Source organism: Chlorocebus sabaeus, chromosome 20, assembly GCF_047675955.1.
Source record: "Chlorocebus sabaeus isolate Y175 chromosome 20, mChlSab1.0.hap1, whole genome shotgun sequence".
In the NCBI taxonomy this organism is placed as follows: Eukaryota; Metazoa; Chordata; class Mammalia; order Primates; family Cercopithecidae; genus Chlorocebus; species Chlorocebus sabaeus.
In genome coordinates, this window is record NC_132923.1 from 110,325,639 (window position 1) to 110,351,213 (window position 25,575).

Genomic DNA, 25,575 nt, shown 5'->3' on the forward strand with positions numbered 1-25,575 from the left:
TTCCATTCATATCCCTTCCCCACTCCCTCCTTTCCATTCATTACCATCTCAGCTCCCTGGGGAATTCAGGGCTCTAGTCTGAGCTGCATTCTAAGGTGCTGACATCAAGGGGCCAAAGCTCCCAGATGGCCCTGTCTTGCTGCCATTTGTCAGTTCCCTCAACTCCTCTTGTGCCCCTCCCATTCACAACTTTACAAACATTTGGCAAGTTGCCAGCTGCACAACAAAAATTAAAACTTTAAGGGCTGCTGCAGAGTACCTCCCAAGGGAGTTTCCACTGCCCACTCTCTAGTCAGCCAACCTATTAAGCCCTGTGGTAGGGCAAGGCAGAGCACAGATCCTTGGCATATCCTACTGGAGGCAGGTACCACTGAATATGAGGCCAGGGCAACAGGCCCTCTCAGCCTTGGTGGGGCCGCTGACCCCATCCTTACCAGGAGAGGGAGGCTGGATCTTGGGCTGCGACTTCTTGGAATCAGCAGCTGCAAAGATGTCTGGGGGAGGGTCTTCTCCCCGTTCAATCTTGCATTCAAAGGCATAGAGACACTGGATATACTGCTTTTTCAAGGAGCTGGCAGCACTGCTTGATGTGCCCACATTGAGGTTGGTTGCAAGTTCCCGCCATTTTTTGTTCTTGTTGACCTGTATAATCAAACCAAAAGAGTCGGGGTATATCTCCCGCCTGGTTTTCTGCCCGTAAGTCCCAAGCCCCATCAGGCTGCAAGGTATTCATCTTTGTAAAATCACAGTTCTTAGTTAATTAAAAAAGTTAAACTTGCTTGGTGGATACTCCACAAGAAGTGCTAAATCTGCAGCTGGCTTTGTTTTACCCTCAGGATGTTCCACTGCAACTATCAGATTGTGCTTATGCAAAACAGGGCAAATTTCACATTACTACTGGAACAGAATTCAGAGTCCAGTTTTTTAGTACACTGCTGAAAAATGGTGTACAAATCATCTGCATATCTAAATCATTTTTTTTTTTTTTTTTTTGAGACAGAAAAAATAAATCTTGCTCTGTCGCCTAGGCTGGAATACAGTGGCGTGATCTCAGCTCACTGCAACCTCTGCCTCCCTGGCTCAAGCGATTCTCTTATCTCAGCCTCCCCAGTAGCTGGGATTACAGGCGTGCACCACCACTTCTGGCTAATTTCTGTATTTTTAGTGGAGACAGGGTTTCACCATGTTGGCCAGGCTGGTCTCAAACTCCTGGCTTCAAGTCATCTACTCGCCTCAGCCTCCTAAAGTGCTGGAATTACAGGCATGAGCCACTGTGCCTGGCCCTAAATCCTATTTTAAATGCACTAATAAAAACTAACATTTTATAAAATGGAGACTCATGATAGTATCAATGACCACCCTGCTTGACTTGCTTTGTCAAACTGGGAATTTACACATCTGATTTTTTTCTTGGCATGGTGCTCCCTGCAAATTTGACATTCTTGTGCCACTGCTCCCCTAACATATCTCACTGACAAATAACCGCAGATCCCTTTCCCTTACCAGTCACTGTCCTGATGGTCCAGGTGTTCAGGGTCTTATTTATTTATTTATTTAGAAACAGAATCTCACTTTGTCACCCAGGCTGGAGTGTAGTGGCGCCATTTCTGCTCACTGCAACCTCCTCCTCCTGGGTTCAAGTGATTCTCCTGCTTCAGTCTGCCAAGCAGTGGGACTACAGGCGCCCACCACCATGCCCCACTAATTTTTATATTTTTAGTAGAGACAAGGTTTGGCCATGTTGGCCAGGCTGGTCTCAAACTCCTGACCTCAGATGATCCGCCCGTCTCAGCCTCCTAAAGTGCTGGGATTACAGGTGTGAGCCACTGTGCCTGGTCCAGGGCCTTATTATGACTTTTTTTTTTTGAGACGGATTCTCGCTTTGTCGCCTAGGCTGGAGTGCAGTGGTGCGATCTTGGCTCACTGCAAGCTCCGCCTCCCAGGTTCATGCCATTCTCCTGCCTCAGCCTCCGAGTAGCTGGGACTACAGGCGACCACCACCACGCCCGGCTCATTTTTTGTATTTTTAGTGGAGACGGGGTTTCACCATGTTAGCCAGGATGGTCTCGATCTTCTGACCTCGTGATCCGCCCGCCTTGGCCTCCCAAAGTGCTGGGATTACAGGCGTGAGCCACCGCGCCCGGCCTTATTATGACTTTTGTACCTCCCCAGCAGCCAACCTACAGTTCTGCCTCCTTCCCTCAACTTCAGGGCATACTGACCAAGCCCATTCCCCAGATGCTCCCTACAATTAGTCTTTCTGCTCTAGATGGACAGGTCCCCTTCTTCATGTATTCTTACGCTTATTCATCTACCATATGGTAAATCTGTTCCCCCAAGGCCTGGGAACAAGGGTTTTCCAGTCCCTATACACAAAGGAAGTTCAGTAAGTCGTAATGTCTGCTGATACGGTACCCATGACACTAGAAAGAGGAGTTTCAACAGGCACAGAGGGGGACAACCTAGATGGGGCAGAGGTGACTAGGAATACTTCTTAGAGTGGGTAACACCTGAGCTAAGTCTTCATGGTTGGAGATGGCCTTGGTGGGAAATATCCAGACTCTCTCCCATCTCCGTGGCATCTAGGCCAGTCTACTGGATTGGCCACTCTTCCACCTAAACCCTACTAATCCTTTAGATAAGCTCAAGATGCAGCTTTGCTTTCTTGGAGCCTTCATAAACTAACTTATAAAAAGCACTCTTTTGCCCCTGAATTATCACTGTCTTTTAAAAGTTCAATTACAAGGCATTTTAAAGGTTTGCATCCTTTTGCAATCTGGAAGAGACTCAGACATCAGAATTCTCTCTGTATCTCATCCTAGGTTCAGTGAACCCTGAAGTTCACCCAATCAGAAGTGAGCGAAACCTAACCCAAAGCTCCCCCTTCCCTATAGGCAGGGAAGACTTGACTATGAGATCTGAGTATCAGGGAGAATGGCAGGAATATGCATGGAGTCACCTCAAAAGCCTTCCATGGCTTTGCTTCTCATGCCAGTTATGTGGCAGTATGCACGTGTCTTGTTTTGTTTTGTTTTCCTTTGTGGGGGAGGGGAATAAAGCCTGAAGGGAGAAGGAATTCATAACTGACTGTTGGCTGGCTTCATTCCAATCACTTTCTTTTCTGCTGGTGACAGCTGTTTTCCTCTTCTGATTTAGAAGGTCTGGAATAAGTCCCTCCCTGCCACGCCTCCCCAAGCTCAGCCACAAACTGATCCAACAGCAGGCTTCTGGTCTGGTGACTACAGAACACACACAGGAGGAAAGTCTGCAAGGCACAGTCTGCTGTCTGCCTGTGCTGCCTCACCTGTTTGCCTCCTGGGCTAAGTCTACAAAATTGTAAGGTATCAGAGTAGGCGCAAGCTCTGGGTGGTGTCCAATTCAGGTTATCATTTAAGTTTCCCATACAGAAAAACTAAACACATCATTTCCTACTACTTCTTCCTTTATAATAAACTATTTCTACTAAACAGTTCCTGAAATCCTGTCTCTACTGGGGAGATTCCAGGAATGGGAAGATCTACTTATACTCTGGCTGCCTCTGTACCATCTTGTAGGCCGATTATGTGGCAGAAACCTTGCTGAAAGTCAAGGTTTTTCTAACTTTTGATAGTCTAGTGAGTTATATACTGTTACATAGTGTTTGTATTTTACAAATAAGAAAATTAAGGTTCAGAGTGGTTACACACCTTAAGGTCATATATGCTGTAAGTAGGTAAGAAGGGATTCAAAACCAGGTCCATCTCTCCAAATCCTGTCTTTGCTACTATGCCAAATTGCCCCCCATGGAATCAGAATGCCCACAGACTTTCCCTAGCTTTGCATCTCAGTGGGACTCTAGATACACGGTAAACTTACTGCTAATACCTCATACTACCAGGGAGGTCTCTGCTTTCTGCCTTATCTTCTGGGAAACCTGTGCTCCCTGGTCTATCAATATTATCAATATTCGACTCAGAGAGCAGGAGAGGATGATGTCCCTGTGGGATGCATGGTACCACGTGAAGCCAGTGAGTACCTAAGAAAGGGGTTTGTGGAAACCACAGGGGCAGTCAAGTGTCAGGCACCCACTCACCTGAGTCAATCCACCAATCTCCTTCACAGACACATAGAGGCGATAGAGGTCCAGAGGTTTCCTACCCACAGCAGGCAGATTTGTCATGCCCATGGCCTTCTCCTCAGTGAAGGCCAGATAACGGTCCACCCACATCTTCCTCTCAGGCTCACCACCCAGCTCATACAACTTGGTGATCTTCTCATTGGTTGTAGTAGAAGAACTGGATTTCTGGAAGGTTCAGGTCAAAATTCATAGGAATGGGTCAGATTCAAAGCCTATGCTAAGGGTCTCAGAAGTCTCTTGACTGGAGCAGTGTTAAAGCTTCTTACTCTGGGGTGGTCACTAACACCTGCCCTGCCTTCACAAGGTTGAAGGGCCAAAAAAGAACCAATTTTTTTTTCCTATAAAGGAAGGAAGCTAACACTGAATATATGTTATGTACTGGGTGGGATGCTAGATGCCTTTATATATTAGATATTATAAAATTATCCCCATTTTTAAAGATAAGGAAGCAGGCACCAGGAGGCAAAGCGTAAGATCTCACAGCTTTTAAGTGGCAGGCTGAGGATCAAATCCTTGTCCATCTGACATCAAAGCCACTACTCCTCCCACACTACTACCCAGGAGCCTGAACATACTTAGGTACTATGTTTTAGATAAACCGAAAAACTCACAACATGATCTTGAGGCAATGGGATGGACTAAAATGAAAAGAAACTCTTTGCCTCTTCTAAAGAAAGGAAGGGTTTCCCACCTGGTTGAAGGGCTTTGGATATCATCCTGTCCAAGACAGGAGGATGGTCAAAAGGGCTGGGAGCTAGAGGTGAAAACTCACAGGAGGTAACAGCTATGATTTTTATTTTCCCTACGTATATAGATAGGGAAAGTGAGGTATGGCCAAGGACAGAAATATTTCAAATGACCCAAATGCTGAGCAGGACCCATTACTACTGCACAGCCTAACAGCACACCCAGGACCAACCTAAGGGAAGCCAAGGAATCAAGTCTCATGTGCCTTATCTCCTTCTTTACAGTACACAGGGTACCATTCCTGCTGCCACGAGTAAGGTTCAGGAAGAGAAGAGCAACTAGTTGCCCATGGCACACCCCATCTATCAATGCTTGAGTACAGGAGGCACGATTTCACAGAGGGCACCAGCCAAACAGTACAGAGAGTTTGATGCTACAGGGTCTGGCATTTCCCCCATAACAAGCAGCTGTGAGAATATTATGTTATTTACCAGGATCCCTTAGACCAACCCAGACCCAACTCACTGAGCAATTATTATTCTGAGACCCTTCATGATAAGAGGAGGCAACAGCAGCTTTTTCAGAGACTATCTAGTCCGGTGTCATAAAAGGCTGGGATCTTGTCTCTCTCTTTTCTTTTTCCTTCCTATCACTGAAAAAGATAGGACACAAAATTGAAAAGAGTCAAGACAAAAATTGCTACCTTGGATTTGGATTCTGTCTTGGGTGTCCCGTCTGCCTTGTTGTTCATTTTGGTGGCTGGAGTTAACTTGACATCCCCAAGGCCCATCATCTCTGGGCTGGCTGCCATCCCTGTAAAAGAGAAAAAAATTCTCAAGACCAGTAAGTTTAGCTGTGATGTGACTCTTGAAGAAATCCCTAGTGAGAATGACTAGCACTTACCTGCAGAATTGTTGGCCATGGTTCCACCCATGGAATATGGGGGTCCCTGAGGGTTGATCATGCCAGCCATACTATTAATCCCTTGTCCATAAGGAGGTCCAGTTCCCATCATGCTCCCTTGATTCATATTGGGGTAGCCTGGCGGCCTAAGGAAGAAGATGGAAAGTGAGAGAGACAAAGGTTAGACTCTGGGCTTTTAGATTTGATCTTGGGCCAAATAATGCTGTGTGATCATCTAGTTAGGATTAAAAGGAAAACATTGATGGGTCCCCAAAACTAGAACTATGCAACATCCGGATATTATTTTTCTTTATTTTCTTGAGATAGGGTATTGCTCTGGCACCCTGGCTGGAGTGCAGTGGTGTGATCACAGCTTTTTGCAGCCTTAAACTCCTGAGCTCAAACGATCTGCCTTCCTCAGCCTCCTGAGTGCCTAAGACTATGAGGCATGCACCACCATGTCCAGCTAACACCCAGATTTTCTTATCTTCTACATCCCACAAAAGATACTAAGAGAGTTCAAGTTCTGGATGGCGAACAATAGTTTATTTAATTTTTTTTTTTTTGAGATAGAGTCTCGCTCTGTTGCCCAGGCTGGAGTGCAGTGGCGTGATCTCGGCTCGCTGCAAGCTCCGCCTCCCAGGTTCATGCCATTCTCCTGCCTCAGCTTCCCAAGTAGCTGGGACTACAGGCGCCCGCCACTATGCCCGCCTAATTTTTTGTACTTTTAGTAGAGACAGAGTTTCCCCGTATTAGCCAGGATGGTCTCAATGTCCTGTCCTCGTGATCCGCCTGCCTCGGCCTCCCAAAGTGCTGGGATTATACGGGTGAGCCACCGTGCCCGGCCAATTTTTTTTTTTTTTTAGATGGGAGTTTCATTCTTGTCACCCAGACTGGAGTGCAATGGTGTGATCTCGGCTCACTGCAACCTGCAACCTCCGCCTCCCAGGTTCAAGCGATTCTCCTGCCTCAGCCTCCCAAGTAGCTGGGATTACAGGTGCCCACCACCATGCCTGGCTAATTTTTTGTATTTTTATTAGAGATGAGGTTTCGCCATGCTGGGCAGGCTGGTCTTGAACTCCTGACCTCAGGTCATCCACCTGCCTCAGTATCCCAAAGTGCTAGGATAACAGGAGTGAGCCACCGCACCCAGCCACAATAGCTGAATTTCAAAGGGTACAATTCTTTGAAGCAGAGCCCTGCTGTGTCTTTTAAGTACTGCCTTCCTCAAAGCCACCTCCAAAGTCAAGTTGTATTTCCATTTAAGGGCCCTGTCTGTGGCAAAAGACACAGATGAAATGCCGAACTGTACCACTTTTTGTCATGCTAAATTCCAGACTGGAACCCTCAGCATATCACCCAGAGGTGGCTTTGCATTATTTCTTGATGGGCTAATGCAAACTTTGCACTTCCATCTTTCTGAAGTTCTACCAAATCCAGCTCTTTATAGTCAATCACCCTATTTTACCTTGGTTCATCAACAACTCAATAAGATTTAGTGGCCAAAGTCGTCGTTAAACCTAATCACGTGAGCCTTCTGCACTCTAGCACCAGAGTCAACACACAGGACTACATAAAACAGTAAGAGAAATGGCAAACCACAAGCTTACCATTTGCTATTTCTAACACCAAAGATCCAAGACATATGTATCATTAAGAATCCTTTTGGAAACCAAAATGTCGACTGATACAAGTTAAACCACCTACTCTGAACACTTATTTTGCAAATCAAAATAAGCTGTCTTTAGCCCTGGCAACATAGTGAGACCCCATATCTATTTAAAAAAAAAAAAGAAAGAAAAAAAAGAGGCTGGGCATGGTGGATCATGCCTAGCACTTTGGGAGGCCAAGGCAGGCAGCTCGCTTGAGGTCAGGAGTTCGAGACCAGCCTGGCTAACATGGTGAAACCCAGTATCTACTAAAAATATAGAAATTAACAGGGCATGGTGGCGGGTGCCTGTAATCCCAGCTACTCGGGAGGCTGAGGCAAGAGAATCGCTTGAACCTGGGAAACAGAGGTTGCAGTGAGCTGAAAGTACATCACTGCACTCCAGCTTGGGCAACGGAGTGAGACTCTGTCTCAAAATAAGTAAATAAATAAAAATAAAAAATAAATTAGCCGTGTGTGGTGGTGTATGCCTGTAGTCCCAACTACTCAGAAAGCTGAGGTGGGAGGATCACCTAAGCCTGGGAGGTCAAGGCTGCAGTGAACTGTGGTCATGCCACTGCAATTCAGTCTGGGGAACAGAGCAAGGCCCTGTCTCAAAAGATCCCAAAACAAAACAAAACACTCCACAAAAACCTTTTTACTTCTATTTTTTTTTTTCAGTCTAGTTCTGTCGCCCAGGCTGGAGTGCAGTGGCACAATTTCGGCTCACTGCAGCCTCTGCCTCCTGGGTTCAAGCGATTCTCCTGCCTCAGCCTCCTGAGTAGCTGGGATTATAGGCGTGCACCATCACACCCAGCTAATTTTTGCATTTTTAGTATAGACGGGGTTTCACCATATTGGTCAGGCTGGTCTCAAACTTCTGACCTCATGATCTGCCCGCCTTGGCCTCCCACAGTGCTAGGATTACAGGCGTGAGCCACCACACCCGGCCAAAACCCTGTCTTTTATAAAGTTCTTTACATATGATGTTTAGTCATGTGAAATTTCAGACCCATCTAAGACATGTAAGAATTAACACTTCATACACACACCCATTTTCCCCCCCGATTTAGGTCCAGAAGCATCTCAATAATCTGAGTGGGTCTACAATACATTTTCTAGAACTGACACCCTCTCCACTTCCCAGGCCTTACCTGTTTTGGATAGAGTTGGCAGCAACATGCATGGCGACAGCAGTTTCTTGGGTTTTCCGGTTCATGCCCCCTGGTGGGGGACACATCCCTGACCCAACCTGAGGTGGCATATTGGCCATGTTAGGGCCATAAGGCCGGTTGCCCATGGAGGCGTGACTCATCCTCCCTGGAGGGAGTGTGCCATAAGGTGGGATGCCAGGCTGTCCATGCATCTGACCTCCGGCACCCATGGGGTTTATGCCTCCAGCCATGCCTGCACTGGGGTAGTTGGCATTGGGCAAGGCATTATAGTTTGGCTGCCTGGGGTAGCCACCTGAGAGGGAAGGAAGAGAAGACAGAGACTTGGTTAGTGACTCACTAGCAACTCACTAATATCTTTCAACTCTAGAACACCAAACAATGTCATTCAATATTTTGGTTAGGAAAGAGACCAACTTCATGGTAGCCTTTATCTCCATGAGAAAAAGTGGGGGGGTGCCAGAAGCATGTAAAGGCAGGTCAGTTATCCCCTCCATCTTAAAGGCAGCACAGAGCAAGGCTGGCTTTGCTGCCACACAGGCACTTCAACTTCCAGAAGAAGATAACTTCCTTTCTATCTCCATGCTCTGTGTAAGATACTCAACTTTTGATCTGCGTAGGGCTGCAATTTTGAGCAAAGATCTATTCCATTATGACTTATTCACTAAAAATAATTTTAAAAATGTAATAACCAATAGCTACCATGTATTAATTGTCTGTGCTCAATGGTGGAGTAAACACCTTATCTCCATTTTTACAAATGAAACAGAGGCTCGGTGAAATTGAACGACTTTCTCATGGTGACGGAGTAAGTGGAGACAAATGGAATCTTTCCTTGCCCTTCTTCAAGGGCCTGGCCTGGGTGGATTTAAGGCAAAGGACAGCCCTTCTCTCACAAGGTTACAAGCTAGATGGCAACATATCAGACAAGGAACTGTTTTCTCCTCTCACCTCTATCTACTCCTAACTGGGTAGTATACTGACCTTGTGGGCCATACTGACCCCCCTGGGGACCATAGCTCCCCATGGAGTTCTGCTGGTAGGAGCCCATGCCTGTGTGTATCTGTCCTCCGGAAGGCTGACGCGGAGATAAGGCTGAGCCGGGCTGGGGGGAACTGTACTGGGGCATCTGGGGGTTCCTCTGCATATAACCTATTTGTGGGTAGTATCCATATAGTTATTAGCTTTATACAATGCGAACAAATGCTCTCCCTCCTTATCCTGGGACTTTACCATCTACATTTTCTTTAGCAGCTACTTGCATGGAGTCTCTATCTGATTTTCTATATAGTGGTGTGTCATTTTAGGCACCTTCAGAGTGACATAAGCCATTAACCAGGGCATGCCAACTGTTTCTGCTAAATGGAGGTTTGAAAAGACAAAGAGGAATGACAAAAACCAAAACGAATGACTTAATGAGTAAAGACCAAATGTTGAGTCTTCAGCAACTGCCGACCACATGAGGCAAAATGTAAGAGGGCAACCATCAAAACAGAGATAAGTACTGAGAAATGGAGACACTAACAGGGCCAAGCCCACTCTAACTTCACAATTTGCTGCTGGGTCTCAGCACAAAGAAGTAGTAAGTGTTTGAGATTATATATCTGCTAATTACCCTGATCTGATCACTATACGTTATATCTATTGAAACATCACTATGTTCCCCATAAATAAGTACAATTATCATGTCAACTTTTAAAGAATATAAAAACATTTTGCTGCAGGGATTGTCCTAAGCTTCATGGTTAAACAGCTCTCTAAAAGCTACTGCATAGGGCACTCAAATGTCTGCCCTAGCTCCCTGCCCCTCCCCAACATCCAGGCTCTCACCTCGATCTTGGGCAATGCTTGATTGGTTCATGGAAGGATGCATGATGCTGTCCGACTGGCCACTGGGTGGCCGAGGTGGCATCTGGTTGCCTGCTCCAGACAAAGAACAACATAAGAATATCATGGCTAAGCCTGGGAATTCTAGCTAGGTAGTCAATTCAGAGCTAGAAATGGCTCATGGAGAGGCCAAGTACCTCCCAGTATCACACACAAAGAGATCCAGCCAACAGGTTCCAATCTCCCTTCTCCAAATGCTAAGGGGGAAACTATGCAGGCATGAGTCAGAGATGCTTTCTCTGCCAGGGGAAGACTAGGACTCCTTAATATTACTGGGGGCAGTCACCTTTCCCTCTCCCTAAAGCCCAGCACTTGAGGGTACCTGGCACTGCAGCAGGCGAGAGTGGTCCTGAGCGAGACTGAGCAACACTGGCGGGAGAGCCAACAGGGGACGGGGAGGGGCCTCGGATGCCAGGCAGGTGAGGGGAAGTATGAGGAGAAAAAGGAGACTGAGCTGGATTACTCTGCTCTCCTTGGCTGCTGGAAATCCCTGATGTGCTCACTCCAGGACTCAGAGCTCCTTCTGTCCCCATGGGGAGGTCATCTATTGAACCAGATAGATCCTAGAACATATACATAAGAACATAGATTAGTAATATTAGGCAGAAAGATTCTACTATCAATAATCCTACTACTTGCTTAGCATTTTCCTTAAATAATCAAGAGCAAATACATCACACACGTTCTTTACTCATGATACCATTTTATTAAAAAAAAAAAAAAATTTTTTTTTTTTTTTTTTTTTTTTTTTGAGACAGAGTTTCGCTCTTGTTGCCCAGGCTGGAGTGCAATGGTGCGTCTTAGCTCATCGCAACCTCTGCCTCCCAGGTCCAAGTGATTTTCCTGCCTCAGCCTCCTGAGTGGCTGGGATTACAGGCATGTGCCACCACGCCCGGCTAAATTTTTTGTATTTTTAGTAGAGACGGGTTTTCTCCATGTTGGTCAGACTGGTCTCGAACTCCTGACCGCAGGAAGCCCTCCTTGGCCTTCCAAAGTGCTAAGATTATAGGTGTGAGCCACCGCGCCCGACCCTAGTCATAATACTGTAATTTACATATGGCAAACTCTGTTAAGGACCAGGTGGAATATATATTAGACCTTGGTGGGCCATAAAGCCTCCTTCAAAACTATTCAACTCTGACACTACAGTGCAATAGTAGTGAGACAATATACAAACAATGGTGTGACTGAGTTTTGCTGATTCCTTTTCTAACCTTCTATCCCCTCAGAAGCAGATCTAGCACTTTCGTCTTCTTTCCCAGTCCTAACTTCTATCGTCATAAGAAAGCAACTACTTCAGTGAGGCTTTAGTTCTTTTCTAATAGCAAAACTTTACAAAATGCTGCCAGGATGGTACCAAGAGCTACAAGAGAATGTTAACAAGTTTGGGAAACATTTATAGATCCCCTCTCCTTCTATTATATATTAGAATGATGATTATTATTATAGATTATCATAGCCTCCATTTGCCAAGGACTCACTCCAAGTCACCATACTTTACAACATAAGGGGTAGGAGGTAAGAAAGAGATACATTGGATGAGAAAGGCAATTTCTTAACCGCCAAGAAGGTCTGGGACTATACTCCTAACACCTGGTCTATAACAGTAATCAACAAATGTTTGCCAATTGAACAAATTCTGTTTTTTCCCAGCTTTTATGTTTTTCAGTGAGAACTTGGTATTTATTTGTAGGCTTTGCTTGTCTTGAATTAATCAATGAAGAGTTCACTCTAGGTCAACAAACTCCAGTATTAGCAAACAGGAGCTCAATATGAAAAACATTCACCCCAGAAAATATACCCTAACTCCATCCCCTGCCCCATGTTCATTCTCTAGCTAGCAACATTACTTCAGGCTGGGAACTAACTGTAATTGAAGAAAGGATGAAAACCCTGATACTTAAATGGTAAACAAAAGAGTTCTCTTAAACACACTGGGTCACATGCAGTGGCTCCTTTTGGGAGGCTGAGGCAGGCAGATCACTTGAGCCCAGGAGTTCGAGACCAGTCTGGGCAACATGGCAAAACCCTGTCTCTGCTAAAAACACCCCAAAAAATAAGCCAGGTGTCGTGGTGTGCAGCTGTAGTCCCAGCTACTTGGGAGGCTGAGGTGGGATAATCACTTAAGCCAGTGAGGAGGAGGCTATAAGGGAGCCAAGATTGTACCACTGCACTCCAGCATAGGTAACAGAGCAAAACACCGTCTCGAAGACAAACAAACAAAAACAAAACTGAAAACACCACACATCTCGAGGAGGAGGAGATCCAAGTTGGTTTGAGTCTATTCCTGCTCTAATAAACGAGCTCACCCTGGAAAGATCGGCTGAAAGTGACTCTGACACTAAGATCTGACAGTAACACTGGAGGTCAGAGGGCACCTTTTAGGCTCTCCTTCAAGTATCCAAGCTGGGTGGACCTTCCACAAACCACTTGGTACCTCACTAGGCTGGGAGCATTTCTGCTGAGCTCTTGGACGCAAAGTTTGCTCTGAAGGCAGGTAGGTAGGTATGCATTTGTGCCTGTGTCCAGCTTTCCATGTTAGCTGAGAGGTCAGAAAATGCTAGCTTTCTTTTTTGTTAAGAAGTAGGCCAGGCATGCCACAGCATACTTTAAAAATGCAATGAGAATTAGTTCCACCATAGAACGATTTCAAGAGATCAACCACGAGGTAACAGCAAAGGACATCTTCCTTTCTTGAAGGACTAAAGTACCTGGAGCTCTGAAGAGTCCCATGTTAGTCCCAAGAGAGAGGGACTCCATCCTTGGTTCTTCTTCTTTTTTTTTTTTTTTGAGACAGGGTCTCACTCTGTTACCCCAGGCTGGAGTACACTGGCACGATGCCGGCTCCCTACAGCCTCAACCTGCCCAGCTCAAGTGATCCTCTTACCTCCACCTCCCGAGTAGCTGGGACTACAGGCACGCGCCACCACATATGGCTGTGTGTGTGTGTGTGTGTGTGTGTGTGTGTGTGTGTGTGTGTGTGTAGAAAAGATTCTGCCATGTTGCCCAGGGTGGTCCCAAATTCTTGGGCTCAATCCTCCCACACTGGCCTCCCAAATTGCTGATATGATAGGCATGAGTCACCGTGCCCAGCCCCATCCCTGTTTTGATGCCTAAGTTATACCACAGACATCTAGCCTCTGAACCAAGAACAAACTAAAAGAGGCAACAAGATGACAAGGAGAGCCACTGTAAGTAGAAAGGGCCTCAAAAAGCACTCATTAGGCGCTACAGTCTACAGCAAATCCCACAGCTCAATGCTCTGTTTTAGGGATCAGCAGGTTCCCTCACCTACTCCTTACTACAGTCTCCATTCCTTATCAAACTGCCAGCTTTTGGTAATAAGAACTTTCCTGCTTACAGGAAAAAGAAGTGTATTTCAGAACAGAATAGGAATCAAGGATCCATCCATCAGACGAGAACTTGGTTCAGTTCAAATCGTTTTGAAAAATTAAATGTTGGCCAGGCGCGGTAGCTCATGTCCGTAATCCCAGCACTTTAGGAGGCCGAGGTGGGCGGATCACCAGGTCAGGAATTTGAGACCAGCCTGGCCAACATGGCGAAACTCCATCTCTACTAAAAATACAAAAATTACCCGGGCATGGTGGTGGGCACCTGTAATCCCAGGTACTCAGGAGGCTGAGGTGGGGAGAATTCCTTGAACCCAGGATGCAGAGGTTACAGTGAGCCAAGATAGCACCACTGCATTCCAGCCTGGGAGACAGACTGAGACTCCGTCTCAAAAAAAAAAAAAAAAAAAAAAAAGTTTTGATCATTTTTGTCTTTAATTATACAAGTAAAACATGAACAGTCTCATGAAAAACACATTTCAGATATTACAGGTGAAGCCAAAGTCCCCTACACCAAAGTTCCCCAAGCTTTCTGTTGCCCTCAATAGAGAAACCACTGTTCAGTTTGGTGTGCATCTTTGTGCGTTTTTTTGTTAATTTATTTTTATTTTTTATTTTTAGAGAAAGGGTCTCGGTCTGTCACCTAGGCTGGAGTGCAGTGGCATGATCTCAGCTCACTGCAACCTCCACCTCCCAGATTCAAGCGATTCTCCTGCCTCAGCCTCCTGAGTAGCTGGGATTAGAAAAATTAAATGCTTTGTTTTGATCATTTTTGTCTCCAGTTATACAAGTAAAACATAAACATTCTCATGATAAAAACATTTCAGATATTATAGGTGAAGCCAAAGACCCCCATGGCTGTCTTTCTGTTGCTCTCAATAGAGAAACCACTGTTCAATTTGGTGTGTATCTTCGTGGATTTTTTTTTTTTTTTTTTTTTCCTAAAGAGACAGGGTCTAGGTCTGTCACCCAGGCTGGAGGGCAGTGGTAAGATCTTGGCTCACTGCAACCTCCACTTCCTGGATTCAAGTAATTTTCCTGCCTCAGCCTCCTGAGTAGCTGGGATTACAGGCGTACCACCACACCTGGTTAATTTTTGTATTTTTTAGTAGAGACGGGGTTTCACCACGTTGGCCAGGCTGGTCTCGAACTCCTGACCTCCAGTGACCCGCCCACCTTGGCCTTCCAAAGTGCTGGCATTATAGGCATGAGCCACCGTGTCCGGCCCCCAGCTAATTTTTAAATTTTTTTGTAGAGATGGGGCCTTGCCATGTTGCCCAGGCTTGTCTCGAACTCCTGGGCTCAAGCGATCTGCCTTCGTCAGCCTCCCAGTGTTCTAGGATTACAGGCATGAGCCACCACCACTGGCCTTGGTGTGTATCTTTGGAAGTGCTAAGAAAAAAAACCAAACAAGAAACAAAACAAAAAACCAAAACCTGGCCGGGTGCAGTGGCTCACGCCTGTAATACCAGCACTTTGGGAGGCTAAGGTGGGCGGATCATGAGGTTAGAAGATGGAGACCATCCTGGCTAACACGGTGAAACCCCGTCTCTACTAAAAAAGACAAAAAATGAGCAGGGCGTGGTGGCGGGCGCCTGTAGTCCCAGCTACTTGGGAGGCTGAAGCAGGAGAATGGCGTGAACCCAGGAGGTGGAGGCTGCAGTGAGCCGAGGAGATCGTGCCACTGGACTCCAGCCTAGGCAACAGAGTGAGACTCCGTCTCAAAAATAAATGAATACATACATACATATATACATACATACATACACACACACACACACACACATATATACATACAAACCCACCAACCACTCCTATCAGCTCACGGCAGGAACTGAGGAGGTCCCTTCAGCCACATTTACAATTAAAAAACCAGGCTCGCCATAAATCCACAAGGAGAATGCCCCTGCTCCCCCTGAGGGATCCTAGAAGCCTAAAGAAAACCTTCGTAGCTCTTGGGGCTGGGGTCTCAGAACTCTGGAGGCATCTGTGGCTGGCAAAGATGTGGCTTTCCCTTCTTCAGGAGAGTTGTCACTTTTGGTAAAGTGCCCTGAGCTTCTTGGAGAAAAAGTGCTAAATAAACCACTGTCAACAGTAGTCCCACCTGGCTGGGATGCCTGGGCATAGAAAAATACTGGGGAAGGAAGAGCATTAATCTTCTTATCTCTCTGATTTGGCTGGCTTGGGGCCAACCTCTCAAAGTGTCATTTTCATTAGATGGCAACTGGTTAGCATGGGATAGTTGGTTTCAAATAATTTTAGGAGCCAAAATGTTAGCACAGGAAGGGGCAAATCATTTACGATTAACAGCTACCATTTAAGCATCTACTACATGCCAGACACTTTGCAAAGTTACCCAATTTTCTACAATTCTTGGTTACAGATACTATTACCATTACCATTTTGGTTTTGGTTTGGGTTTTTTTGAGTCAGGGTCTGCCTGTTACCCAGGCTGGAGTGCAGTGGCACAATCCTGGCTCACTGCAACCTGTCTCCTAGGTTCAAGCCATCCTCCCACCTCAGCCTCCCGAGTAGCTGCGACTACAGACACCTGGTTAGTTTTTTTTTGTATTTTTGTAGTGATGGAGTTTCACCATGTTTCCCAGGCTGGTCTCAAATTCCTGAGCTCAAGCAATTCTCCCACCTTGGCCTCCCAAAGTGCTGCGATCACAGGCGTGAGCCACTGTACCCAGTCACATTACCAATTTGAAGATGAAGAAGTTGATGCCGAAAAAGACTGGGCTACATGCTCAGGTCATCTGGCAAGTGGTGGAAGCCAGATTTTAAACCCAGGCCTGTTGAACCCCATAGACCATGCTGGCTTTCTCTCTCCATTATATGAACTGAGGAGAAAGGTCACGCCTCTAAGGAGACCAAGGCCCAGCTTTTGGTACTTATCAGTTGTGACCTTGGGCAAACTGGCAAGAAGCCAGGCTTTGGTTTTCTCACATATACAATCAGAGAGGGCTGGATAAATCTAAGTCCGTGACACCCCTGGCGCATATGCATGAAACCCCCCTAGCACCATATGGTCAGGGTTAAACAACCAGCAGCAATATTCTGGAATGAGAGATATAACAACAAACCAGCAATATAAGTTCTAAGACATACCCACCAGTTCCAGTGGCTAGGCATAGTAAATATTTTTATTGGGAAATGGGAGGGAGTAGTAAGGGCAGAAGTCTCCAAAAGATGTCCTGCCCCTCTATCTACATAAACAGATATTGCTCTGAACTCCACATCCTTTTATTACACAGGACACACCTCTGCTTTCTACTCCACAAAAAGCCAGTTTTTCAGGTCTTTTGTTCCACAAAAAGCCAGACTCTGTTAAGCCAGACCTCAATGTTCGTAACAGTTCAGTTTTCTATAACACATTTATCATTAATAAAAAGTTCAATCGGGCTGGGTGCGGTGGCTCACACCTGTAATCCCAGCACTTTGGGAGGCCGAGGTGGGCGGATCACGAGGTCAGGAGATCGAGACCATCCTGGCTAACACGGTGAAACCCCATCTCTACTAAAAAATACAAAAAATTAGCTGGGCGTGGTGGCGCATGCCTGTAGTCCCAACTACTTGGCAGGCTGAGGCGGGAGAATGGCATGAACCCAGGAGATGGAGATTGCAGTGAGCCAAGATCGCGCCACCGCACTCCAGCCTGGGTGACACAGCGAGACTCTGTCTCAAAAAAAAAAAAAAGCCCCTATTCTCCCTGGTGGGGGATGCCCTTGGCATCTCAGGACTCTCAAGTTCTCAATTATCCCAAAAGACCCCACCTAACAAGCATCTTCTGGAAAGACTGTTAAAAGAACTGTAGCAATGCCCTTTTAATGGGAAGATTTCTTTTCCAGGGTTTGTTCTCCTCCAAGTATAATCCTGCTGAGAGATGGGAGGTGAGGATCAGCCCACTCAGTGCCCTACCAGTTCCAAGGAAGCAGCAGGGCCAGGAGAATTTCCTCACGTGTTTCCAATGTGTTTTGTGCATTTTATTGCTCATCTACCATGCAGATCAAAAGCGCTGGAGCAGATCCAACTATTTCACACAGAATCTCACACTCCAGGCTGGCTACAGCCCTGAAAGCCTTCATTTCTTCACTTGAAATACTGCCCAATGTTATTTTGGGATGTGACCTGATAGAGGAAGCCCACAGGGACTCCATGACGATAACTGTTCCAGCTGTGATTGGTTGCCCAGCCCTAGTGAGCGCCAGCATGAGTCTGTCAGGCTCTGCTGACAAACAGAACTCAGCAGCTAACACCTTCTCTTCACACCACAACAAAACCATGCCTGAAATCACACAGTCCATACCTTATTTTGTGGGGTAGGGGCAGTGGGGGTGCTGGTACTCTCACAGGAAGAACTGCAAGTTCTAAGATGAATTGGCTGCCCGCTGAAGAATATTTTTAAGCAGGAAGATATCAGATCAGGGTTAGAGGAGGGAAGTTTAAATTATCTCCCAATAGAGCCACATGAGGATGACATAAATTCATTTTGCCGAGCAGGTGAAATGGCAACAGGTACCAAGTATAAAGAATAGGCTCATGACAATGCTCAGATTTAGGGTTTTCCCATAAATCTGGCTAAATCCTTGGGGAATCCCAGATAGAGTTCTTGTATCCATTTAGTTGGGAAAAGCTTTTGCTGAGTTGTGCTGATACAGACAGGTAAACTACCCATCATGAGAACCAGGTAAATCCTACACACAAGCTTGTAGTAAGCGTGTGCCTTGGGAACCTTGCAACTCAGCCATCCCCATTTAAATGGTAATACTTGAATGAAAAAATTCCATAATGACCAAATCTACACTAGTAATTTGTCAGTCCCCTATCCCCGCCGCACCCCTAGGCTGCTCTCATGCTGAAGAATGGGAGGAAATCCTGAAGAACACAGAAGAGACTGGGAAACATAATCCATGAAGAAAAGAAAAAGGTAGGAGAGGAGGCAACAGCCTTAAACTCTAAGGAAGAAAAACTGAGACAAAATTAATTACTTAAGGCAAATAAGTTTTTGGGAGACTTGGCTTTTCATAAAACCTTCCTCAAGCAACAATTTGTTGAGGGTAGCAGAGAAGAGGCTACCTCTACTGAACACTTGTACAATAAAGTTTCAGTTATAAGTTCTCTTTTTTTCTCCTTAGTCTTTGCTATAAATGTAAGAAAGATAAATTTGACCCACCCCAGACTGGTAGGGACTCCAAGAGTTACAGAATTGCTGTGACATTATTCCATAGTCTCAATCCAACAGATTAACTGCCACCTATGCCTAGAGAGCAGGCTTGCTGGTGTTAACTGAAATGCCAAGAAAGAATCAACACACAGAATAGGCTGCCTTTCACACCCGGTGGTAATTCCAGGTCAGGAGTTAAGCAGGTAAGGAAGGGGAAGAAAAGATGCAGAGGTTGACAATACCCTTTTAGTGTAAGACCAAGCCCTATCACCTACACGGACTACCTCCATGGTTTGGAACAGCAGAAACTACTCCAGGAAAGGCTCAGAAAAATCTGTTTCCTACTTGCCCCCGTCAAGTTTCCAAAAACTTGGTTTGTATCTTAGAAACCATCACATAGGATGAGATCCCCCACCAAACTCCCTCTTCTCCTTTTCTACAATAGGCTATTGTTCTGAAGATAATGATTCATTCTTCCTGGTACCTTTTGGCCACCTGATGGGGAAGGCATAGAAGAGAAGGGTTAGACTCTTCTTGTCTCCAGAATGCTTTTCAGGGGCCCATCTCCAAGAGGAAACCCCCTATATACACATCAGAATTCATAAAGAAAGCTCTGGAGACCAAATCTCCAAATACAAAGGATGTTGGAAAAAGTTAATAAAGTTTCTTTATATCTTCCTTTTGAAAGGAAGTAGAATTGACACAAATATGTGACTATCACATATTCAACCCTAAGGTGAGTGGCTTTCATTTAATTTTCACAATCATCTTCTGATATAGGTATTACCCCCATTTTAACAAAGAAGCAGGTTCAGAAGTGACTTGCCCAAGGACAGACAACTATTAAATAAACCTGAGGTTCAAATCCATTACTTTACACTCTTTCCATAAGGTATTAATAGAAGCTTGACATGATCAAAGGCTGGGTTCCATGCTCCAAGAGAGGTAAGGCCAACAACCTATATCACCAGACATGCTGAGTGATTAGCTACTTGACTCAACTGGCTAACCTCATGAGGCTCACTTAACTACTTTATTGAAGGAAAGACTGATACTAGATAAATCAAACTCTACAAATCTATGATGCTATGTGTTCCCCTCTTTTTTCTTTTTTTTTTCAGACAGAGTTTCGCCCTGTCCTCCAGGCTGGAGTGCAGTGGCGCAATCTCAGCTCACCACAACCTCCACTTCCCAGGTTCTAGCGATTCTCCTGCCTCAGCCTCCTGAGTAGCTGAGATTACAGACCCTTGCCACCAAGCCCGGCTAATTTCTGTATTTTTAGTAGAGATGAGGTTTCACCATGTTGGTCAGGTTGGTCTCGAACTCCCGACCTCAGGTGATCCACCCGCCTCGGCCTCCCAAAGTGCTGGGATTACAGGTGTGAGCCATGGTGCCCAACCCCCATCTTTTCTAATTACTCCTGCTATAACTTTCAGTGTTTATTTCAAATCAGCGCTTTCACCGATAACCTTCGACTTAAACTTACTTTTTCTATGCTAAATTAAAGGGTACAGTACTTCTTCTCACCCCTGGGTTTTCGTAGGGTACTTAAATGTATAAGAGGACAGAGGGCTGTGGGGAGGGTGACTTTTAATGTAGGGAAACAAGCAGAAGTCCCATTAAGGTAGAAGTCCCATGAAAGTAGGAGCCTGGTCTCTGCTGGGTATTCAAACTGAATGTGTTGGAATCCTTTTATCAATCACAAGGGTGTGGCTCACAGATTAAAAAAAAAAAAAAAAAAAAAAAAAATCAAGGTATTCCTGGCCTCTAGATGGCCTCCTCAAACCCTCACACTTTCCTCCTCACCCAGCACTGCAGCCACCCTTCCAAACTGCAGGATGTTTGGGTTTTGTTTAGGTACCCCACTCCCCAAGCTACAAGATGGGAAGGCTCCTTTCTAGAGGCTTTAAAAGCCAAGCAAGCTTCAACCCTCTGGCCACAGAGGTGCTCCAACAATAGGGCAAATGAACTCTCCTTTCACACACATCAGGCTGGCTGATTTCCCAACCACCAGAGTAGAATTGGGTGGGAAGATAAATTGCTTGAAGATGCTTTATAGGTACAATGACTACAGGCTAAAATTGTTTTTTTTTTTTTTTAGCCTTGGGAACTTCCAAGATGAAAACAGTTTTGTGGAGGCAGTGAGGAATCAGAAGCCTCCATGCTCCAAGAAGAGATCTGCTAGCCATTCTATTAAACCATCTACTTTGACCCAAGTCAGAGGACTAGTTCCCTACTCTTACCCTATAGGTAGGGCCCAGAGTTCCTCTGAGGCTCCTCTAGATGCAGTTACAGGACTGATGGCACTGTGCTCTATCTCCACTAGCCTGTGGGACCAGAGCAAGATCAGGCTATTTAGTGACCAGAAAGATGCCAGACACACAAACGACAAGATGCTTGATAAATGTTGCTCAATGAATTATCTACTCAAAAGCATCCTCTTTAGACACAATCTCTATTAGTCCTCTTTCTTTCCCTTAATCTCTATTCCCCCATCCTAAACCCCTATACCTGAATTCTAAACCTCCACAAGAGACGGGCTCTTGGGTGCTGGTATCAAGAGAACCCGATTCTCCTGTTTAAAACTCAGAAGTACAACCCCGAATGGGTCTTGACAACTTGGTAAGAGCTGTTGCTAGAACTGCAGCAGTGCAGAAAAGGAGTGTCTGGAAAGGAGGCTGTCAGAGGCAGGGCTCTGTGTCACTGGAGAAATTTCAATCTAATTGTGAAAATACGAGAACGTGCTGTTCTAACCCACCTCTGCAAAATCTCTTGAGGCAGGTCTGACCCTTTGGGTGGAGGCTGAGGGCACTGCTGAGGTAAAAAGGTGGGGAGAAGAAAGACTGCTGAGCTGCTTGCATTCCTGTGGTGGGAGCCCCTGCAAACAGCGGCTGGGTCACTGCAGCAGCCATTGATTTTCCAGGGGTCGATATTCTACTCCCACAGATATGCTCAGCTGGAGGTTTAATCACATCGAGTGCTTCTGCTCAACATTTCCCCCATCGTTCCCCCCACCCCCTTGCAACAAACCAATAAAACAAACACCAAACACAATGAGAACTGGCAAAGGATAGATGAGAAGGTGCTCCTCATAGCTGTCCCCCACCCCCGGAGAAACTCTAGGCACCAGCTCAAAGGGAGTAAATGCAAGAGAGAGCCAACGCTACAAGGGGCAGTCCACAAGACACTGCAGGGACAGACCCACAGGCCCCAGAAAAAAATTTTTTTTTTTTTTTTTGAGACAGAGTCTTGCTCTGTCACCCAGGCTGGAGTGCAGTGGTGCGATCTTGGCTCACTGCAAGCTCTGCCTCCCGGGTTCATGCCATTCTCCTGCCTCAGCCTCCCAAGTAGCTGGGACCACAGGCGCCCACCACCATGTCTGACTAATTTTTTGTATTTTTTAGTAGAGACGGGGTTTCACCATGTTAGCCAGGATGGTCTCGATCTCCTGACCTCGTGATCTGCCTGCCTCAGCCTCCCAAAGTGCTGGGATTACAGGCATGAGGCACCACGCCCGGCCGAGAATTTTTTCTTCTTTTTCTGAAACGGAGTCTCGCTCTGGAGTCACCCAGGCTGGAGTGCAGTGGCCAGATCTTAGCTCACTGCAAGCTCTGCCTCCCGGGTTTACGCCATTCTCCTGCCTCAGCCTCCCGAGTAGCTGGGACTACAGGTGCCCACCACCTTGCCCAGCTAGTTTTTTATATTTTTTTAGCAGAGATGGGGTTTCACCGTGTTAGCCAGGATGGTCTCGATCTCCTGACCTTGTGATCCGCCGGTCTCGGCCTCCCAAAGTGCTGGGATCACAGGCTTGAGCCACCGCACCCGGCCGGCCGAGAATTTTTTAATTCATTGCCTAACACCCTCATATAGACCCATCTAAAAACTGGGAGATTTTACATAAAAATCCAGGCATCTAACTTCTTCCAAAAGAAAAAAAAAAAAAAAAAAAAGATAATGATGATGATTCTGGAACTCCCATAAGCCACGAACTAGTTGAAACCCTGCTTTTCAGTTTGTCACAGTCTCATCAGGCCTGTATAATACCATGTTATCTGCCTGACCAGTCACCCTGCCCCCCAAAGGCTTCTCACTGTCTTACCCAGTTAGTAACCACTTCTTGGCCAAAAATGTATGAAATGTTTTGAGAGTCACTAGTTAATAGACTCAAATCTGGGGGAAAAAAAAAAAAAAAAAAAAAAAAAGAATCTGGGTCAGAGCTGGGCCTGAGTTAGAGCAGCCAAGAGCAGTGCATATTTATGGAATAGGGCTGTTCTAATCCCAGCAGGAAAGAAGAGCACTGTAAAGCTAGAGAAGGCAAAGAAGTTAGGAACCCCCTACTTTCTCAAAGCCAAGCATTCCCTGTTAGGAAGGTTAACCAAATGGAGTCTGTTCTATTATGAAGATCATCAGCTATAACCTTAGAACTTGAGTAAAGAGGGCAGGAAAGGGGAGTGAAAGGAAAGGAACACAGAAAGCAAGCAGAGTTCTGGGTATGAGAAGTGTAACAAGGAGGGGGTGTTGCCTTAGGCTTCCACATCATCTGGCTCTCCTCTCTACAGCAAGCCTGGTTGCCCCTCAGAATTATAGCAACCAGAAAGCAAGCAAGGACAACCAGGGAAGGCAAAGTTGACACTGTGCTGAACACGGCTTAGAACTAGGGGGCTGGATGGCCTCCTTGGTTTTGTAAACTCTTAAATTTATACTTGTCAGTGATCTTCCCTACCTTAGCCTACTGGTCTATATACAAAATCCAAATATTTAGGGGGAGAAAGTGGAATAGGATAGAATCTTAAACCAGAATACAACCTCAAAGGACTTTGAAAAGAACAACTCTGAACACAGGGGAGCTATAATCAAGTTCCAGAAGATAACAGGGGATAAAAATCCAAACATTCTTGATAATGGTTCCTCTGAACACTGACCTATTTTGTTTGTTTTTCAGACATGGTCTTGCTCATAGACGCAGACTGGAGTGCAGTCGTGCAAGCATAGCTCACTGCAGCCTCAAACTCCTGGGCTCAAGCAATCCTCCTGCCTTAGCCTCCCACATTGCTGGGATTACAGGTGTAAGCCACCACACCTGGCCACTGATCCCTTGTAGTTTAAATTTGTTTTCTCTCTTACCTTTCCCAAAATGTCAGGAAAAATTACTTTCACCCATCCCCATCTCAGTAAACAATATTCAATATTCTTCCCATATCAGAGCTGGCCTTAAGGGACAGGTTCACTGACTCTCAAGATTAAGCCTCCAACCCCTAGTTCGCACCTTCAACAAGGCATGGATTCTTAACTTCTTTGGGAAAGGTCAAATGGGAAGGAAGCTAGCAGTTTGGAGGTAAGTTCTGCCTCAAGGCAATCAGATTATGTCACAATACCAAACAATTCTATGCTGGTAACAGGCAGGGAAGATGAAACAATTTCAGGCCGTAGAGTAGGGGTTTCAGGAGACCAAGCACTGGTCCCCAGAGGGATGGCAACAGAATACATACCGATGTCATCACAGCTTTCTAGTACGTCTTAGACACAAGAGAAAAAAAGAATATGGCTAATTCTACACTTGACTTATCAGGTATAGTGTTTGTTTGTTTGTTTTTTGAGATGGAGTCTTGCTCTGTCACCCAGCTGGAGTGCAGTGGCTCGATCTCGGCTTACTGCAACCTCCACCTCCCAGGTTCAAGCAATTCCCCTGCCTCAGCCTCCCTAGTAGCTGCTAGTAGCTGGGACTACAGGCGCGTACCACCACACCCAGGTTTTTTTTTTTTTTTTTGAAATGGAGTCTTGTTCTGTAGTCGAGGCTGTGTAAGTGCAGTGGTGCAATCTCGGCTCACTGCAACCTCCGCCTCCTGGGTTCAAGCAATTCTCCCTGCCTCAGCTTCCCAAGTAGCTGGGATTACAGGTGCCTGCCACCAAGCCCAGCTCATTTTTGTATTATTTAGTAGAGACAGGGTTTTACCATATTGGCCAGGCTGGTCTTGAACTCCCGACCTCAGGATATTCGCCCGCCTTGGCCTCCCAAAGCGCTGGGATTACAGGTGTGAGCCACCGCGTCTAGCCCACACCCAGCTAATTTTTTGCATTTTACTAGAGACAGGGTTTCACCATGTTGTCCAAGGATGGTCTTGATCTCCTCACCTCATAATCTGCCCGCCTCAGCCTCCCGAAGTGCTGGGATTACAGGCGTGAGCCAGTGTGCCTGGCCAGGTATGTTAACATAGCTCCACACCTACAGGTCCTCCCCTCTGGGCCAAGTTTCAAGAAACAGATTCTCACCTTGGCTTAAAGGACCCTACTGGTTTCTACAAAGATAATATTTCTAGGTGGACTTGGCTCATTTCCTGTTCGAAAGGCCCAAGTCCGCCCAAGGACAGACATGAAACAGCTGGGCAACCAAACATCCGGGAGCTGGTTTTCTGATTTTGGTTGATCTTTTTGGACAGAAAAGCACCAATAGCAAAAGAAAATGCTAGGGGGAATGGGTGAAGGTGAGCCACTGTCACTACGACAACTAGTTCATCCATGATGACTAAGGAATATCAGGACATTCTAGTTTCTGAGAATTCTTCCTTTCAGAGTAAATGCTTCTTACATTCTTCTGGAGAACAGAACTAAATCCAAAAGCTGTAATAGCATTAACTTTGCCTAGA

The 25,575-nt window shown here is 45.8% G+C and overlaps 1 protein-coding gene across 2 annotated transcripts in view; it reads right to left on the reverse strand.

Annotated features, from left to right (window-relative positions):
* ARID1A (AT-rich interaction domain 1A) overlaps window positions 1–25,575 on the reverse strand; it is an 85,125-nt gene that overhangs the window by 10,080 nt on the left and 49,470 nt on the right. For both annotated transcript variants that reach the window (XM_007979881.3, XM_073007642.1), the window contains exons 5-12: window positions 10,737–10,977; window positions 10,358–10,447; window positions 9,512–9,679; window positions 8,510–8,822; window positions 5,708–5,853; window positions 5,508–5,617; window positions 4,073–4,282; window positions 435–642 (exon numbers count right to left, since the gene is read on the reverse strand). In XM_007979881.3, the coding sequence (XP_007978072.3) occupies window positions 435–642; window positions 4,073–4,282; window positions 5,508–5,617; window positions 5,708–5,853; window positions 8,510–8,822; window positions 9,512–9,679; window positions 10,358–10,447; window positions 10,737–10,977 (1,486 nt within the window). The remainder of the gene's footprint in view (window positions 1–434; window positions 643–4,072; window positions 4,283–5,507; window positions 5,618–5,707; window positions 5,854–8,509; window positions 8,823–9,511; window positions 9,680–10,357; window positions 10,448–10,736; window positions 10,978–25,575) is intronic.